Source organism: Onychostoma macrolepis, chromosome 11, assembly GCF_012432095.1.
Source record: "Onychostoma macrolepis isolate SWU-2019 chromosome 11, ASM1243209v1, whole genome shotgun sequence".
Classification (NCBI taxonomy): domain Eukaryota; kingdom Metazoa; phylum Chordata; class Actinopteri; order Cypriniformes; family Cyprinidae; genus Onychostoma; species Onychostoma macrolepis.
In genome coordinates, this window is record NC_081165.1 from 26344985 (window position 1) to 26364680 (window position 19696).

General features: G+C 35.6%; 1 protein-coding gene across 2 annotated transcripts; it reads left to right on the forward strand.

The window, feature by feature from the left end:
* Positions 1 to 8129: 8129 nt before the first annotated feature.
* Positions 8130 to 19391, forward strand: asb14a (ankyrin repeat and SOCS box containing 14a). Of its 2 annotated transcripts, XM_058790501.1 has the most exons (10): positions 8130 to 8286; positions 8622 to 8768; positions 8855 to 8907; positions 9794 to 9925; positions 10016 to 10174; positions 12377 to 12622; positions 13616 to 13787; positions 15756 to 16299; positions 16373 to 16526; positions 18870 to 19391. In XM_058790501.1, the coding sequence occupies exons 2-10, from the start codon at positions 8641 to 8643 to the stop codon at positions 19046 to 19048; spliced, it is 1767 nt and encodes a 588-aa protein (XP_058646484.1). In that variant the 5' UTR covers positions 8130 to 8286; positions 8622 to 8640; the 3' UTR covers positions 19049 to 19391. The 2 variants fall into 2 exon arrangements, with proteins under 2 accessions (XP_058646484.1, XP_058646486.1); XM_058790503.1 differs by lacking the exons at positions 8130 to 8286; positions 8622 to 8768; positions 8855 to 8907; ... (2 more) ...; positions 12377 to 12622; positions 13616 to 13787 and adding an exon at positions 15436 to 15635.
* The last annotated feature ends 305 nt before the right edge of the window (positions 19392 to 19696 follow it).

The window sequence follows — 19696 nt, forward strand, 5'->3', positions numbered from 1 at the left end:
CAGTGTCTGAAATAGATGGATTAACCTGGAAAATGGAAAAGTTATTATTTAGTTAAAAGCGGTTATTGCAATAATATTGAGCCACTTGAACCACTAAAAATAACACCTAGAATCTCTAAGGCATTTTGTGTCCCCATCTGCAACTGGATATGAAGGCAGATTTTTTCTTTCTGCCGAAATGTGAAGCCAACTGACCGTTTGGTCCCAAAATCCAGACGGCTCCTGGCCTCAAAATCACGTCCGGACCATCTCTAGTTTCATAATAGATAAACCAAATGGGACTAAGGACACATTTGTGGTGTTTATTTCTGTGCATCTGCTCATTTGACGGCTCTGTTGGTACCCAGCAAAATGTTCACTGGTTCGTATGATGTATTTGGTCAGGTTTCTACGCTACAGGTGTGGATTGGATCATGCAGAAACTGTTTTAAAAGTTGGAGGGAAATGATGTGGAAGAGAGACGGGAGAAAGTGAAGTAAACACCTGATGTTTTAGATCTGCAGGATCATCTGAATGAGCTTGTGAAGTGAAAAGCTGCGTGTTTGTAAGAAACAAAACCATCATTAATGTGTTTTTAATGTCCAGCCATTGCTTCCATAGCAATGCTTCTTCAGTGAAAAAGTTGTTTTGTCTGAATCAGACCAATCCAAAACAGTTCTTAACAAATACTTTGGTGGATTTTGATGTGAGAAGACAACGGGAGATGGACTTTTTCACCGGAAGAAGCATTATAACAGATTCTTATTTTAGCCAGAAGCACCTCAAAACATCTTAATGATAGATTTGTTTCTTACAAACACACAGCTTTTGGCTTGGTGTGATGTTTTTCTCAGCTGTTTGGACTCTCATTCTGACGGCACCCATTCACTGCAGAGGTGAAGCAAGGGATGCAATGCTACATTTCTCCAAATCTGATGAAGAAACAAACTCATCTACATCTTGGATGATCTGAGGGCGAAAACATGTTGTTTGTGGTTTCCAGGGTGTTGCAGAGCGGTTGTCAGGTTGAATTGTAGTGGAACTAATAATTAGTTGACGGTCCCTTAAGCACTTTGTAAGTGTCTTGGTCTGCTGTGAGTCGGATCTGTCTGGTGTCCAAGGGTGTAGATTTTAGTGACATGTCCCTAACAATGTCAGTCACTACTAAATTGTCCCTAGCAATAATTTTAATCAAACAGTTAAATGTCTGTTGTCTGCCGTTATGACCCCACTGATGCCAAAATCAAACCTGCACCCTTGCTAGTGTGGACAGTACAGATGAGGTTACATTAGGCTCTGGTTTTACCCATCTGAGCAGTATTTCATCTTTTAAGCTCTATGATTTCAGAAGCAGCTGTTATTGTTTCTGGAACATTACCCATCCAGGCGCACATGGGTGTAAAATGGGAACGGTCCGCGTGGATGCCTTCACTACACCAATAATGCTGATTTTCTGACTGACTGCATGTGCAGCCCAACTGTAATTCAGCGCAATGTGATTGTAGCATCACTGATATAGTTTTAGTTTTTTGTGCTTTTATTTGGTTCATCTTAGGTCAGACAGAAAGTAACAATAACGTAAGTAATATACTATAAATAATATAGATATCTACATATAACATACATCCATTGTTTCATCAGAGGAAGAAACAAGAAAACACCAGACAATCATAGTTAAACATTCAAATAAAGAAAGAAAGAGAAAAAAATAGAATTTTTGTTAATATTTAGATTTTTTTAAAACTTTTTTATTCATTTTCATTTATTTGTTTTTTAGTTTTATTTATTTCAGTTTTATAAGTTTAAATGTTTTAATATAAGTTTTTATATTTCATTATTTATAAAAAAATATATATAATTAATATAACTTAATATAATGTTAGATTTTATGTAATATCTGTTTTCACTTTAATTTTCTTGTGCAGTTTTGTCATTTTTACTAGTGTCTTACTGTCTATATTGTTTTTATTCATTTTATTTGTTTATTTTATTTAGTTTTAGCCATTTCAGTAAAAAGTTTAAAAATTTTAATGTACGTTTTTATATTTTATCATTTGTAAATAAAATATAACATATATTAATATATATCCATTTCATATTTATTATATTTTATTTCAGTTAATGCTTATTTAGTTTTTTTGTTGCTTTTTTTAAGTTTAAAGTTTTGTAGTTAGCATAATAACTACTTCAGCAGCCAAAAAATAAAAAATAAAAATAATAATAAAATTAAGTATTTTATAATTTGTAATCTTTTATAATAGGCCCTTTCCCCATTTTATCAGCTGCTAGGCAAAAATACATGCTTCAAAACGTAATAGCTGCACTATTTAAGGTGTCAGGGTCTGCATCACACTCACTCTTAAAGATTTATTCAGATCACTAACCCTGTTTATAGTGAATGTAGTGATGGTTGACCCGAGGAAAGCACACGCAGCCTGTCCGTAGACTGTGTATTTGTGCTCTATCATTCACACCCGGTGGGCTCGTCTTCTGTTTGCTCAATCTCACTCTCTGCAGGTGCTGGAGATGCTGGATGATATAACAGAAGGATTTGGCAGAGCAGACGTCCCACTGCACCTGCGACTGATGCTTTCACAGAGAAATCTGTTATTATTACTCTGTTTACAGCTTTCATGTAGTGTTCAGTTTGGCTAAGAGACAGTTAGCAAGCTGTTTAGAAATCAGTGATTTATTTGATTTTATTTGTCTTTTTTTCCTACATATACAGTTTTCATGCAGCTGTGTTATTTTTTGTGACTATTCAGTGTCATTCCTTATGTTCCCAAATTTTATTTTTCATAAAACTGAATTAAAATTGCAAAATAAGATGACAACTCACAAAATTAAATATACAACCTACAGACATTAGTAAGCTATTAGAAATCAGTAATAGGAAAAGAGTCACATATACATACATTTTTATTATAAAAGTTTTAATATATATTTAAAATAGTGCTGGGCAACGATTAATCGCGATTAATCGCATCCAAAATAAAAGTTTTTGTTTATATAATATATCTGTGTGTACTGTGTATATTTATTATGTGTATATAAAGACACACACATACAGTATATATTTTGAAAAGATTTACATTTATTTATTAATATAATTTATATGATATATAAATATATTTAATATATAATCATAACACATTTTTCTTAAATATATACATACATGGGTGTGTATTCATATATACATAATAAATACACACAATACACACACATATATTATGTACACAAAAACTTTTATTTTGGATGCGATTAATCGCGATTAATCGTTGCCCAGCACTAATTTAAAATCATATTTCTTTATTATAAACTTTATTTTCTTTAGCCTGTGTGTCCTATTTAGTTTGCATCTGCTTTTATTTTATTTTATTGTTTAACTTGTCTGACATTTTATGAAAAATTTCATATTTGAATATAATTTGACATAAAATTGGATTAAAAGAAGTGACCGAACCAAAGCCTTACTTACTTCTGAAGATTTGCATCTCGTGTTAAACAGTGGCTTCAATCGCTAGTTGTCATTGATCAACTGAGTAAGGTCAGGTTTATTGATCTCTGAGTGGCTGGTTTTAAATATAGCCTGGGTTTTAAATGCCTCTGTATCAGCTGAAGTGATTCACACCAGTGCATTTCTTCCATTACAGCCTTCCTACAACCGAACAATCATTTGTTTCATTAATACAATCAATATAATTTACAGATAAACCTTAAGAAGTCTGGGGTGAGATGCACTAATGCAGGTGCATTATATGTTATTAGCAGATGTGTTATTAATAAATACAGCACTCAAATCTGACGCATCCTTATTCTTTGCAGACATGATATGGCCCAGACACGTCTGAAGGAGATTACAGACCGAGACAAACCACCTTCCAAAAAGACAAATGAAACAGTGCAATGTAAGCGGATTCTGGGCAGATTAGGACAGGAACACATAAGGTGAGATATGAAGTGATGAAATATGTTTTGTCAGATTGGTGTCAAGCCCGTCCTGGCCTAGAATCAACCTAGAACGTAATTCTATCACCTCTCAGCAGCCAGAGGCTGAATTTCATTCTTCTTAACCCAAAACCTGAAGTACTCGGTGTGTTAAAGCAGTTTTCTCTAATGCTCTAAAATAGATTTCTCTAATTTGTGCGCTGTCGCATGTCTGCTGCTGACTCGCATATGCAATTATCAGCGTGTTTCTGTTCTCAAACTTACCTCGTAACCCTGTGAGAGACGTTTATGTAGCATATGGTTATTTTATGAAAAGTGTTTTATGAATTTCCACTTTTGTTCCTAAGGCAGAACGCAAAAATTATGTTGTTTCAAAGTTTACAGCTTTTGTTTTAACTAGGTCTATTTAACTACTTTTATTTTATTTTATGAGACTTCCAAAATGTGGCCCTTTTTATACATGAAATTAGATGCAATAAAAATGCAAAAAATCATATTAATTTCTGAGACGATAACCTGCTAAATTAAATATGCAGTGTAATGCATAATGATTTCTGTTTCATATACATTTTTATTTATTTATTTATTTTTATTGGTATTTTAACAAGACCATGCATAATGTATGCAGTGAAAAATAAGAAATTACAGATCGTCTCAATATAAACCCTCTCACCCAAAAGATATTTGCATATAAAGCCAAAAGAAAAGGGGAAAAAAATTCAAAATAATCAAATAAAAAGGAACTAAATAATATATTAAATAAACAAATACATAAAAATAAATGAACGTTTCTCTCTCAAGAATCAATCTTTCCAATAGAAGTTCATTAATGTGTATTAGCGCTGGTATCAGGAGAACAGAGTAAGCCTTTGATGTGATCTAAAATAGGTTTCCAGGTCTTATGAAAAGATTTGAGAGATCCTGAAAGCGAGAATCTTAACTTCTCAAGTTTTATACAGCAAAAGATTTCTCGGATCCACATATCATGCGATGGGGGGATGACATGTTTCCATTTGAGGAGAATAGCTCGTCTAGCTAAAACAGTAGTAAAGGTGAGACGGTCAAATCAGGTCTCGAGGAAATGCCAAAAATAACTGTTAAGGGGTTAGGGTCTATGTTAAGAGCATTATTAAGTGTATCAAATACATTGGACCAAAAGTCTGTCAGCCGAGGGCAACTCCTGAACATATGAAGATGGTTGGCAGGAGATTGCTTGCACACTTTCAGAAATAAAGGTTCTGATCTTATTAATATTACAAGCCCAGTAATATTGTTGAAAGTTGGGAAGTGCAAGTCCTCCCTTAGACTTAGGGAGCTGCAGAACTGATTTCTCAAGGTGTGCAGGCTTGTTTGACCAAATGAATGAACGCACAAAATACCATCAAAATTAGTAAAAAAAGACTTCTTAATGCAAATTGGAATATGTTGAAAAAGATAAAGGAATTTGGGTAAGATAACCATTTTCACTTAAAGAGGCCCACGAGGGACAAAGGAAGCGAAGACCATCTGTCTAACTTGGTTTTATCAACAAGCAGAACGTTTTTGACAAATGTGACCCTGGACGACAAAACCAGTCTTAAGTGTCAATTTTTCAAAATAAATAAGCTTTCCATTGATGTATGGTTTGTTAGGATCGGACAATATTTGGCTGAGATACAGCTATTTGAAAATCTGGAATCTGAGGGTGCAAAAAAATCTAAATATTGAGAAAATCGCTTTTAAAGTTGTCCAAATGAATTCTTAGCAATGCATATTACTAATCAAAAATGAAGTTTTTATACATTTACGGTAAGAAATTTACAAAATATCTTCATGGAACATGATCTTTACTTAATATCCTAATGATTTTTGGCATAAGAGAAAAATGGATAATTTTGACCCTTACAATGTATTGTTGGCTATTGCTACAAATATACCCCAGCGACTTAAGACTGGTTTTGTGCTCCAGGGTCACATATAAGTTATTAAATGAATTGGTTAAAAAACACACAAGTATTTAAATCCACCTGAAGCTATTCTAAAGGGAAAAAGAGAATATGAGATCTTACAAAAAAATAGTTCACTTTTTTGCAGGTTTATCTTGTAACCAAAGAGATGACCGAATTTATCTACAGTAGAATGTCCAGAATCACAGGCAAGGAGGAGACGGGGTTAGAAATGTACAATAAAACATCGTCAGCATAGAGAGAAAGTTTATGAACTGAACCATAACGAGATATTCCCTCAAAACCAGTATGGCTACGAAGCCAAATAGCTAGAGGCTCTATAGCAAGATTAAAAAGTAAAGGAGAGCTGAAGAGAAAAAAGAGGTGAATGCAAGGTATGTACTGAAGCAACCGGTGATGAGTAAAGAAATAAAGTTAGAGTCAAACCCAAACTTCTCTAAAATAAAGAATAAATAAACCCATCCAACCCTGTCGAATGCCTTCTCGGCATCTAAAGACAGAATTATTTCCGGTGAGTCAAATGGTGGGAGAAAAGAATATTAAGAAGCCTCCTAGTATTAAAGAATGAATGGTGTAAAACCCAAATTAAAGATGGTAGTACCAACTGAAGATGACAAGACGAGACTTGATTTTTAAGGAGTGACACCGGTCTGCAGCTACCACAAGAGTTTTATCTTTCTTAAGAAGCAGGGAGATTGAAGTCTCACATGACGACGGAGGGCGGCCTTTCATTGTATAACCTGACCAAGACGGGGGTTAGTGAGGAGGAGAACAACTTATAACTCGGCTGTAAAGCCGTCTGGGCCTGGGGTTTTCATATACTATTTATTTATATCCAGAGAATATATCGTTTTCAAAGTTGGCTTAACACATAGTCCTGTCTCTGCATAATATCTCAACTGTCACAGTATATGCATATTTTCTGTATACATAGAAAGTATTACATTGCAATGCACACTGTAAAAAAAAGCCAACTTAAAATTTCAAGGCAACCAGCTTCAGCAGATTTTTGAGTTTTCTCAACTTGTCGTTTTAAGTTTATACAACAAAAATGTGAGAATCTCCCACAAAAATAAGTTGAGCAAACTCAAAAATCTGCTGAAGCTGGTTGCCTTAAAATTTTAAGTTGACTCAAATAGTTTTTTTTGTTGTTGTTTTTTTTACAGTGCAGCCAGAAGCAATATAAATAATATATAAATAATAATTTTAATATCTCTTTCTTAAATCCATTTCTTTGCACTGTCAAAGTAGAGATATTATTCGAATTTAAACTGCAAAATAACTCTTTTTTTATGTATTTAACTGGACATCAGTGACTGTATTAAACAAGCAACATAGTGAGTTAAGTGTGAAGTAGGTATTTGATGTTGCATACTACACACTGCACTTTTTTTTTTTTTTTTTAACTGATTTTGATTTTGCAATGTGGAAGGTGGCTATTTTCTATGGAAACCTGATTCCGGCACTGAATTAAAAAAAAAAAAAAAAAGGTAACTGACTTTTTATTTTTTTTCTCGCACTTCTTTTTTTCCCCTCAGAATTGCATGATATAAACACGAAGTTGTGAGTTATAAAGTCAGAATTTGCAAATGTGAATTTCTGAGAAGTAAAAATAAAGTCAGGATTGCAAGATATGAACTTGGAGTTGCAAGAAAAAAATCCAAATTGCCAGTTTATATCTCGCAGAATTGCGAGTTTATATCTCACAATTCTGAGAAAAAAGTCAGAATTGCAAGATGTAAGATCAAAAGTCGCTACCTTTTTTTTTTTTGGCGTGGAAATGGGCTTCCATAGTTTTCTATGAATGTGTAAGACTTAAATAGGCTAAATTAGAAGAATAACAAAGTAAATGGTAAAATGGTAAAACTAGCCAATTTGTGCTAAAAAACCAGCAAATTTCTGATCATGATAATGAATTAAAATAATATGATAACAAATACCAGTTTGCACTGCAATGTCAAGGGGCTTAATCAGTGCAAACACGTTCAGCTTCGCCATCTGGTGTTCATATAAGGTATTTCTCATATTATTATTCTTTCTCAAATGCGGTATTCTTCCTCACTTTTTTTTTTTTTTTTTTACAGCATTAGTGGTTTTTATTCCTCAGGGGAGCTTGATCAGATCAAATAATTCCTTAAACATTAATACCATATAAAACCCTGTATGACAAAAGCCCGCTGTATAATGCATCAAGCAACAATGATGTCTAGTTCATGTCCAAAAAATGACATTTTATTGCAGAATAACAGGATGAAAGTGTGTAAGGATCATATCAGACGTCAGAAGTGCCCTTCTGTGTCTCATGATCAGGTATTTATAGAAGACCTGTGACCTAAATAACCTGCACTCAAAGCGATGCCCCCCAAACACACTGGATCGACGCAACAACAACACTTGCCGTCCTAAAAAAAAGGTAGCGTGAAAATAAATGCCTAATATTTTGGATAAAATGTAATTTTAAACTTTCGTAAGTCTGATTGCGCAGTTGGTGTAAATCGTTTACTTTTTATGTTTAGCCAGACATGCACAATGAATGAATTAATACGCTCTGTATTATATTGACAGATTTAAAGGATTTAAACATCATATTTATTTGCTCGTGCGCGCTTTTAGACTCGCACGTGGTGTTATTTACAGTTTGCGTGTTGTTTTTAATCACGTGAGCGGCTGATAGTTTGCGTGCAGATCGCGGGTCACGTGATGGCTTTTCTCTACCATGTTGCTCATAAAAGATTTGTCTATAATCAGCATCCAGTAGGACAGTGTGATGGATTTGGACACATCTGGAGGGGGTTTTGACGAGGATGTGGCGACTCAGCTGATGATCGAGCAGAGTCTCCTGCAGCGCCGCAAGCAAGCGGAGGTCAGGAGCTCTTTCTCCGGTGAATCCTGCAGGTCAAAGACACTTCACACTTTCAATAAGTTCAGATTCATTTGTGCTGCTGCTGCCTGAATGAAATACGCTGTATTTATGTCTGCAGGATCATTCAGATCACCCCTGAGAGAGAGAAGATATTCAATGCAATAAAGCATGGTATGAATGGGTCAATCACACAATGACAAGGTCATATTTCATCCCAAAATAAAAAGTATTTTTAATTGTATATTTAATTTATATTTGGATATTTAAATCAATATTTTCATGACAAATACACACATTTCACACATTTCTCATTAGTGTAGACGCTTACTTATTTTATACTTTATTAGTATTAGTAGTAGTGTTTTTTCAATTATCCTTATATTCTCAAAGGAGATTATTATTATCATTTGTTCTACATTATAAGAAAATGATGGAATATTTTTTATTAAGATCAGATGAAATCAAAGCAGCACAACAGATACTTTCATAAATACTTAATTTATTTATTTCTCATTGAAGTAATGCATTTTTTGAGAGGTGTGCTTGATTGTATAATGATTATCAGAACCATTAAGTTTTTTTTTTCATGATTTTAAATTATTAAAATAAATTAAGCTCATTTCCCCAAACTCATTGTAAATGTCCGTGTCTTCCCAGTACAGCATTAAGTGAAATTAAAGTAGCAAAACAAAATCTACCATATATACAAACTTTACAATTAAAATATTCTTGTTTTTAACAATATTATAATAACATTACAACAAAATATAACATTGAAAAATATAGTTTATTTATATGTTTGTTTGATTGATTCTATGACCTAGATGTTTTATGAGTTTCACCTGAATATGTTATTAATTACACTGATAATCGTCACATTTAATGAAAATACTGAAAATACTCATTGCTGTACCAGGTTTCTGGTTTATGCTAGTTTTTGCTGGTTTGGTGCTGGTCTAGCTGTAACCACAGCATAGCTATGAAGAAGTTCACCAAAATAATTCAGCTGGTTAAGAAGCTTCGGTTCACTCATGTCTTTCTCTGGATGTGTTATCAGGTGATGAAGAGTCCCTCCGTAAGCTGACTGTCCATCAGCAAGCTTTCTCTGAAGAGGACGACACAGGTTACATCCCTTTACACGAGGCAGCCGTACAGAACAACCAGAACATCCTTGAGATCACATTTAATGGTCTGTCGTGAGGATCCTCAGTGTTTCTGATCATCATTGTTGATCTCATGTGTTAAGACGGCAGTGACTGTGATTTCTTCTGTTCATCAGCGTCTCCTGAGGATGCCAAGCACAGAAAGACTCATCGGGGTAAGACAACTCTCTTCTTAGCGGTGGAGAAAGGCCAATTGGACAACGCTTGTTTCCTGCTGGACCACGGCAGCAGTCCGGATGCGCTGGATAAGGAGGAAGACTCGCCTCTCGTTATAGGTCAGAAAAGCCCACGGGTCATTCTTGCATTGGAGTGTCAAGCAAAAAACAGAATTTGCAAAAAATATATATATATATATATATATTGCTATGTATTTCAAATTTGTTTAATATGCTATATTCAGTAAAATGGGGAAATTTAGATTTTTAATTAATTTTACTCAAATACTGGTGCTTACGCTTAGACTTTTCTAAAATATGAGCTGCCATTAAAATTTCATGCAGTGTTATTTTAGTATAATTGAGAAATTATTATAGTTTTATTAAAGGGGTCATATGATGCAATTTCAAGTTTTCCTTTCTCTTTGGAGTGTTACAAGCTGTTTGTGCATAGATAAGATCCCTGAAGTCTCAAAACCAAAGAGATATTCTTTATAAAAGTTAAGACTTGACCACGCCCTCCTAAAACGGCTCATTCAAACACGCCCCCTCATGTCTACGTCACGGTGTGGGGAGATTTGCAAAACACCGCCCAAATATATAAGCAAAGAAAGAGGGCGGGACTTTTATTCTCGCTGTAGCATTGTTGCTGCCGCCGGCGCCGTGTCCTGGAGACGCTGTGTGTCGTTGTGAAAGCAAAATTACTTTGTTTGGGCTTCCAAAAGAGGACACAACTAGAAATCAGTGGTTAAGTTGTATTTACAACACTGTTCCAGAACAGTTCAACCCAAATATTAGAGTGTGTGCAGCGCATTTTAACGGAGGACTATTTCCTGAACCGAGTAGCTGCCAGCTGCTCAAAGACTGCTGGGCAATTCCAACTTTGCAAGAACCGTCTGGCGCTTCTGACTCGCAGCCTGTAAGTATGTTTTCTTATTTAAAGAATTTGCCACTGACATTTCAAACGTGAGTTTTGAGCTGTGTAGAGTAGTGCTTGTTGTTTGTCGTTTCTCCGATCACAAATGCAGACATGGTAATGTTTACACGGCGCGATGCAACGCGACGCTTAAAAAGACAGTATAAGTCATTATAACCAGTAATTATGTCCTCACTGGATGCAACAAATGCCTCGTTTGTAATGGGTTTTATTGTTCTTGTGTCGTCGTGCCGGGACACGACATCACTATACGGTGAGGGCCGTAACATTTCCGTCTCACGCTTGAGGTATTCAGCCAATCACAACGCACTGGATAGCTGACCAATCAGAGCACGCCACACTTCTCAGAATGATGAGCTTTGTAAAAATCAGGTAAAAATTTACGCGCTTCAGAAAGGCGGAGCATAGAGGAGCAACAATAATGTACAGTATGTGGAAAATAATTATTGTTTTGAACCTTAAACCACATAAACACATTGCATTACACCAAATACACAAAATAATGTTCTTTTTAGCAACGTCATATGACCCCTTTAAACGAGTTTCTATTTCTATTTTACATTTTAAATGTAACTTTAGTTTTAAAATTAAAAATTAAAAATGTCTCTGTAGTTTTTATTTTATTTTAGATTTAGTTTTAGTTAAGTACATAAAATTAAACTAAATGCAAATTAAAAATAGTGTCTTGGGAACTAGCTGAAATAAAATAATTAAAAAAAAAAGTTTATTTTAATTTCAAGTAACAAAAATGTTTTTTAATGGTTCATTTCTTGTTTCAGCTTCTATTTATCAAAATTTAGATTAGAATATGTAATGTCTGCAAGTTATTAGTGTAACACCATGGACTTCAGTAAACACACAAAACTGTCAACAATTTAGCAAAATGTATTAAAATGAATAGGCAAGAATTAATCAAATCACCTGCAACACACAGAAATGGGCGACGACGACCATTGTTGCAACACAGACAAAGTTGAGGAACATATCTTTTTCTTAAACCAAATAAAATATGTATTTATTTTAAACAAATTAAATTGTACATGTTAAAATCTATATTCAGAATATAATCACTCTTATTTGTGTTAAAAATGTTATATTGTTGCAATTATATACCAGGATACTTTGATTAGTGGTTGGAACATGCAGATTTGGTTTCAAACTCAGTTAAAAGTGTATTTTAACAGCACACAAATTATTCACCCTACAGAATACAAATATTTTATTATTTACTAGAGTTGAAACAGTTGTAAAGTAGATGGACATCACAAGCCACCGCAAATGAATGATGGCCTTCCTCTTTTAAAAGCCTGCAATCTCATAGCCTGATTCCAGTTAAGTTGCATTCGTTCTTTACTCTTCCTGACCAAATGGTTTTATTCCCTCAGCCATAAGAAACAACCACTACGACATGACGAAGCTCCTGCTAAACTTCAGTGCCAGAGTTAACCAGGAGGGGGCGAACAGCAGGACGGCCCTGCATGAAGCCGCCCGGCTCGGCCTGACAGATTTCATGGATCTTCTGTTGAAGTACGGAGCTCATCCCGACCCCAGAAGCTACTACGGCCTGACGCCGTTAGCATTAGCTGCACAGGCCGGACACCTGGAGATCATCCGAGCACTTCTCCGGAGAGGTCAGCAGAGAATCCGGATTCAGCCCAGGGTCATTATAGTGAACTAAATCTAAAAACACAACCTGGCCAGTTCATTCTTTTTTTATTAATTTTTAGAAATGTTGCTTAATGTGTCACACTTTATTGAAATTAAAATTCTGTGGTGTTACGCTATAATAACTAATATTTCCATAATATTGTGTGATTTTAAAACCAAGGTTATTGGTTTAGTTTTATGAGTTAACTGAAACCTAAAATTAAAAAAAACAAAACAAAACAAAAGAATTTCGTTACTTGAAATTAATTAAACTTTAACTGAATTTTTTCAGCTAGTTGCCAGGGCAACATTTCTTATTTTCATTTAGTTTAACTTAATGTACTTAAAAAACTAAAATTTAGACATATTTTAAAACACAAAAAATAAGACAAGATTTGTTCAGTAACATTTTATATAATAATAATGATAGATATGCATTATATAATAATCGTATAGTAATATTATAAATTATTTATGATATTATGAATAGTAGTAATTACTGTTAATTACATTGTTGTACATTTGTAGTTGAATGTTTTTAACTGCTGATTTACATAGAAATATGTAATGCAGTGAAAAATTTATTTGAAATGAAATAACTGCAAATTTTAAGGTTTGTACAATAACTAATTGATAAATAATTATTATTATGCTTTATTTATTTTTTTACATATTTTTGATATCATTATTAAGAATAGTTCAGTCAGAGAAAGTAATCAAACAAATGGCAAAAACACAACAAAATGACTAAAACTTAAAAATTAAAATATAAAAACAAACTAATTCAAAATATTAATAAAAAGTGTAGTAGTATTTCAGTGATTATAAAATATCACTTGAAATCTTGTAATTATCTAATATTTGGTGTTTTTCTATTGTCTTTGGCTCAGTATCTGTGGTTTGAAGTGACTTTAATGCAATGCATTTGAGAGTCATTTCTGTTGCTGTGCTGTGAGTGTAAATACTGTTGTGTTCAGGTGCTGATGTGGAGTCTCAGGCTCAGGATTGTGCAACAATACTGTTTGAGGCGTCTGCTTCAGGAAACCCTGACGTCATCTCGTTACTGCTGGAGTACGGCGCTGATGCCAACATCCCCAAACACACGGGACACCTGCCCATCCACAGAGTGGCCCACCGCGGACACGTGAAGTTAGTGCTACATACTGGATGACAATGAATGTGATGAAGCATGGTGAAGCCTCAACTGAACAATAATACAAATTCTACGGGATAAACAAAAACATAAATCGACCTAGAGTAGAAAAATCTATACTATTGTGTATAAGCAATAAACCATTAAATCAATCAAAAAATATTAAATCGTTAAAAACTAAGCAATAACATTTTGTAATTTTGTTTTTGACTTGAATTTTTTTAAAATTTGACAATGTTTTTAACTATATGCTGAAATACTTTTATGCATTGTATATGTTTATTGGTATCGATTAAAAAAAAAAAGTTTTGTCAGTGAAAAATACATAAAATATATATTTTTTTATTTCAAACAATTTATATAATCTTATTAATTATAAAAAATTATTAATAACTGGAACACAGAGATCTGATCTGATCATCATCCAGTCTGTCTAGAATGACATGAAGAAACTGAACAAACTGAGACAGACTCAATCCAGAAGAACTGTAGCAACGTCTCCAAGACGCTTCAAGAAACCTTCCTGCAAAGCTGGTTTAAACACACGATGCTCACACCAAATGTTGATTTGATTTAGTTAATAGAAGTTAATTGATAAAGAAAATCTATTTGTGACATTATTTTTGACAGCATCTTTATTTTACAGTATTTTTACACAAGTGCCTAAAACTTTTAACAGTACTGTAGCTTTGCAGGTAAGTTTCTTGAGGGTTTCTGACACAATACAGCAAAAGAAAGAAATAATTGACTGATGAAAATACTAGTGTTCTAACAATTTTGGCCACCACTGTATTTACTGTATATTTCAGTTAAAGGGATAGTTCACCCAAAAATGAAAATTTGATGTTGATTTGCTTACCCCCAGGGCATCCAAGATGTAGGTGACTTTGTTTCTTCAGTAGAACACAAACAAAGATGTTTAACTCAAACCGTTGCAGTCTGTCAGTCCTATAATGCAAGTCAATGGGCACAGAATCTTTGAGAGAAAAAAAAACATGCACACACACTCGTGGCGAGTCACGAAACGATCGGTTTGTGCGAGAAACTGAACAGCATTTATATTATTTTTTACCTCTGATACAGGCAATGTCCAACTCTCCTGAGCTCATCCGGCGCATGACGCGTCAACGGCTCTGGAACATAGTATATATATACATAGATCCTTACGTATCACAGCCCATAGACAGTGGGCTGCGATAGAAAAAGTAACAGTCGCTAAGTTAAGTTAGTGACGTATTGTCAAGTATGGTGACCCATACTCGAAATTAGTGCTCTGCATTTAACCCATCCAAGTGCACACACACAGCAGTAAGTAGTGAACAAATGCACACACACAGTGAACACACACCCGCAGTGGGCAGCTATTGCTCCAGCGCCCGGGGAGCAATTAGGGGTTCGGTGCCTTGCTCAAGGGCACCTTAGTCATAGTATCGAAGTGCTGTTCATTCACAATCCCCACCTTCAATTCCTGCCGGCGCGAGAATCGAACCAGCAACCTTCAGGTTACAAGCCTGACTCCCTAACCATATGTATATATATCTATGTGCCAGAGCAGGTTGACGCATAACGCGCCGGATGTTGTGACAGTCGGACATTGAGGTTTATCAGAGGTAAAAAATTATATAAATGCTGTTCAGTTTCTTGCACAAACCGATCGTTTTGTGTCTTATGACATCAATGTATCGTCACGAGCCGCAAGGTTTAATTTCAATTTGTCTGTGCATGTTTTTTTTTTCCCATTGACTGGCATTATAGGACTGACAGACTGCAACGGTTTGAGTTAAAAATCTTCGTTTGTGTTCTACTGAAGAAACAAAGTCACCTACATCTTGGATGCCCTGGGGGTAAGCAGATAAACATCACATTTTCATTTTGGGGTGAACTATCCCTTTAATGTTTATTTTATTTCAAGTAATGAAATTAAATTTTTATTGTTTTATTTTATTATCAACTTCTGTCTGCAGGGCTCTGGCTCTGCTGATACCGGTGACGTCGTGGGACGCGGTGGACGACAGTGGGATCAGTCCTCTTCACTCGGCGGCGGCGGGCGGACACACTCAGTGTCTGGAGATGCTGCTAAACGCCCATTACGACCCCAACTTCATGCTGCACCCGTGGGTGCGCCGCAGCTATGACGACAAGCGCCAATCTGCGCTCTACTTCGCCGTCTCTAACGACGACGTGGCCTCCACCCGAGTGCTGCTGGAGGCCGGAGCAATGCCCAACCAGGACCCTGTCAAGTGCCTGCAGGTGGCGCTGCGGCAGGGAAACTACGAGCTGATCAACCTGCTGCTTCGCTACGGAGCCAACGTCAATTACTACTGCAGAGTGAACACCACACACTTCCCGTCGGCTTTACAGTACGCGCTGAAGGACGAGGTGGTGCTGCGGATGCTGTGTAACTACGGCTATGACATGAAGCGATGCTTTGACTGTCCGTATGGGGAGGGATCGCACGTGCCACACGGTTACGAGGGCTGGAGTGACACCGTCATTAAAGACACGCTGGTGAGTTTGTGTCTGACGTTAGGCGTTCGATGTTTCTGGCGTGTGTCTTGAACGCTCTTTTCCTCTCGCGTAGTTCTGTGAGGTCATCTCTGTCTCGTGGCTCAAGCATCTCTCGGGAAGCATGGTCCACATCATGCTGGATTACGTCGATCATGTGACCTTTTGCTCAAAACTGAAGGCTGCGCTCATGGAGCAGAAACAGTGGCCTGAAATCTGCAAAATTCAAGGTTTGTTCAAACATCTTTATTTAACCCTCTAACTCTAGCACTCTCTATTATAATTCTATTTTATCTTCTTGTTGACTTGACACTCTCTATTTGTTTTCTAACTGCTTGTTTACTTTAAAAAAAGGCCCCTAACACTAGCTTTCTCTATTCTTTTTTTTTATTCGATCTACTTTTCTTTTTGTTATATGTATGTGTATATATAATATATGGATATATGTATATTTATGTATTTTTTTATTCAATCTACTTTTCTTTTTGTTATATGTATGTGTATATATAATATATGTATATGTATATGTATATGTATGTGTGTGTATATATATATATATATATATATATATATATATATATATAAACCTTGCTACGTGTACTGCGTTAGGCTAACCGAGACTTGTCACAGCACCTGCATATTATTGCTCTTTTGTTGGTTTTGATTGCTTCTATTGTCATCATTTGTAAGTCACTTTGGATAAAAGCGTCTGCTAAATGACTAAATGTAAATGTAAAAACGAATTTTGACATTGCTAAAAAGCACGTATATCGATGGGTGAAAAAAAGCTTTTTGAAACTCTGAATCAGTTAAATCATTGCGTTATTTAACAGTGAAATGATTCACTGTTTGGAAGTGCGAATTGTTTTTATTTAGATCGGGACTTTGGAGCGTGTATCGTAAATTATTTGATTCAGATTGGGACTTTGGAGCGCGTATCGCAAATCATTTGATTCAGATCAGGACTTTGGAGCGCGTATCGCGAATCATTTGATTCAGATCGGGACTTCAAAGCGAGTATCGCAAATAATTTGATTCAGAACGGGACTTCGGAGCGTGGATTGCGAATCATTTCATTCAGATCGGGACTTTGGAGCACATATCGTAAATCATTTGATTCAGATCGGGACCTCGGAGCGCGTATCGTAAATTATTTGATTCAGATTGGGACTTTGGAGTGCGTATCGCAAATAATTTGATTCAGAACGGGACTTCGGAGCGTGGATTGCGAATCATTTGATTCAGATCGGGACTTTGGAGCACATATCGTAAATCATTTGATTCAGATCGGGACCTCGGAGCGCGTATCGCGAATCATTTGATTCAGATTGGGACTTCGGAGCACGTATCGCAAATCATTTGATTCAGATCGGGACTTTGGAGCACGTATCGTAAATCATTTGATTCAGATCGGGACTTCGGAGTGCTTATCGCGAATCATTTGATTCAAATCGGGACTTCGGAGTGTGGATTGTGAATCATTTGATTCAGATCGGGACTTCGGAGCGTTTATCGTGAATCATTTGATTCAGATCGGGACTTCGGAGCGCTTATCGTGAATCATTTGATTCAGATCGGGACTTCGGAGCGTGTATTGCGATCATTTGATTCAGATCGACTTCAGAGCAGGTTTGCGAATCATTTGATTCAGATCGGGACTTCGGAGCGTTTATCGTGAATCATTTGATTCAGATCGGGACTTCGGAGCGTGTATTGCGTATCATTTGATTTAGACCGGAACTTCAGAGCAGGTTTGCGAATCATTTGATTCAGATCGGGACTTCGGAGCGTGGATTGCGAATCATTTGATTCAGATCGGGACTTCAGAGCGCGTATCGCGAATCATTTGATTCAGATCGGGACTTCGGAGTGTGGATTGTGAATCATTTGATTCAGATCGGGACTTCGGAGCACGTATCGCGAATCATTTGATTCAGATCGGGACTTTGGAGTGTGGATTGTGAATCATTTGATTCAGATCGGGACTTCGGAGCGTTTATCGCGAATCATTTGATTCAGATCGGGACTTCGGAGCGTGGATTGTGAATCATTTGATTTAGTCCGGAACTTCAGAGCAGGTTTGCGAATCATTTTGCAAATTGAATGATTGGCGATCCACACTCCGAGTCCTGATCTGAAATGATGGTTTGCGAATTGTTTTTCAGATCGGTGCGGGTTTGCAAAGCTTTTTTCAGAGGAGTGACAAAAACAGCAACTCACTTTAATGTCTGACTTATATTATAATTATGTCTATAAGCTTTTTGTGAAATTTGGATGAAGATATTAATCTGTTGAGCACTTCATATTTAAGGAGAGAACTATAGTTTCCAAAGTCACACATCACATGTTATGATTTTCAAGGGTGTAGAATTTAGTAGAGACACTATGACATGTTCCTACCAATATCAGCCACTACTAAATTGTCCCTAGGAATAATTTTGATCAAACAATGTCCCCACCAATGCCAAAATCAAACCCACACCTTTGTACAAAATATATGAACTCTGGTGTGTAACTGCTTTTTCTCTGGTCATGTCATGCTTTCATTTTTGACTGGTTTTGTTTCTTCACAGAGAACGTCCGCTGTCTGCAGCACCTCTGTCGGCTGAAGATCAGGGCTTGTTTGGGTCGGTTGCGTTTGAGAGCTCCGATCTTCATGAGCTTTCTTCCATTACCAGACCGACTGAAGCAATACATCCTATACAAAGAATATGATCTCTACGCTCAGAAATGCCAAACGCAAAGCAAATAAACCTGTACACACACCTGTAGAAACACACAATTACAGCTCAGTGCAAGTATAACGGACACTCCATGATAGACATTTTGTCCAGAATTATGTGCATATTCTTTAAATACAGTTGATTTGAAATATGAAGTTAACGATATGAGTCTTAATGTTAATATGAGTCTTAATGTTAACGAATATGTATAGAGCTCAATAATTTGTTCAAATAAATAAATATTTGTTTTAATAAAATATAGCCATTAATACATTTGTTTATGAAGAAAAGTGGTCTTTTTGGAAGCATATCTGTGTAAAAAAAAGAAAATAAGCTTTTTATCTATATAGAAATAACTTATAGGAGGCTAAAGTTTTTATGCATGTATTTTTTTAACAAATGAAAATAAATAAGAAATTATTTAAAAGGTTGCCTCATAAAATTGTTATTTTGATAATATTTAACCTGTATTAACAACTCATAATTAACACTATTTCATTTTTTCCCCACACGTTTCCACACTAACATCTCATGTAATTTTTATAGGAGCCACACTTTTCCTTTTATGTTTTATTTTATTTTATTTTTCCTTTATAGAAATACAACACTTGACAAATATTGAGCAGCCATCAGCCTGTCATACTTCTGAAAGTTTTTTTTTTTTTTGATGAATTTAT

Excerpts from the sequence above, each read along its gene's own strand:
- asb14a (XM_058790501.1), top strand. The coding sequence starts at position 8,641 with ATGGATTTGGACACATCTGGAGGGGGTTTTGACGAGGATGTGGCGACT. Across the intron at positions 8,908-9,793 it reads ATTCAATGCAATAAAGCATG|GTGATGAAGAGTCCCTCCGT; the intron begins GTATGAATGGGT and ends ATGTGTTATCAG. Across the intron at positions 13,788-15,755 it reads GCCCACCGCGGACACGTGAA|GGCTCTGGCTCTGCTGATAC; the intron begins GTTAGTGCTACA and ends TTCTGTCTGCAG.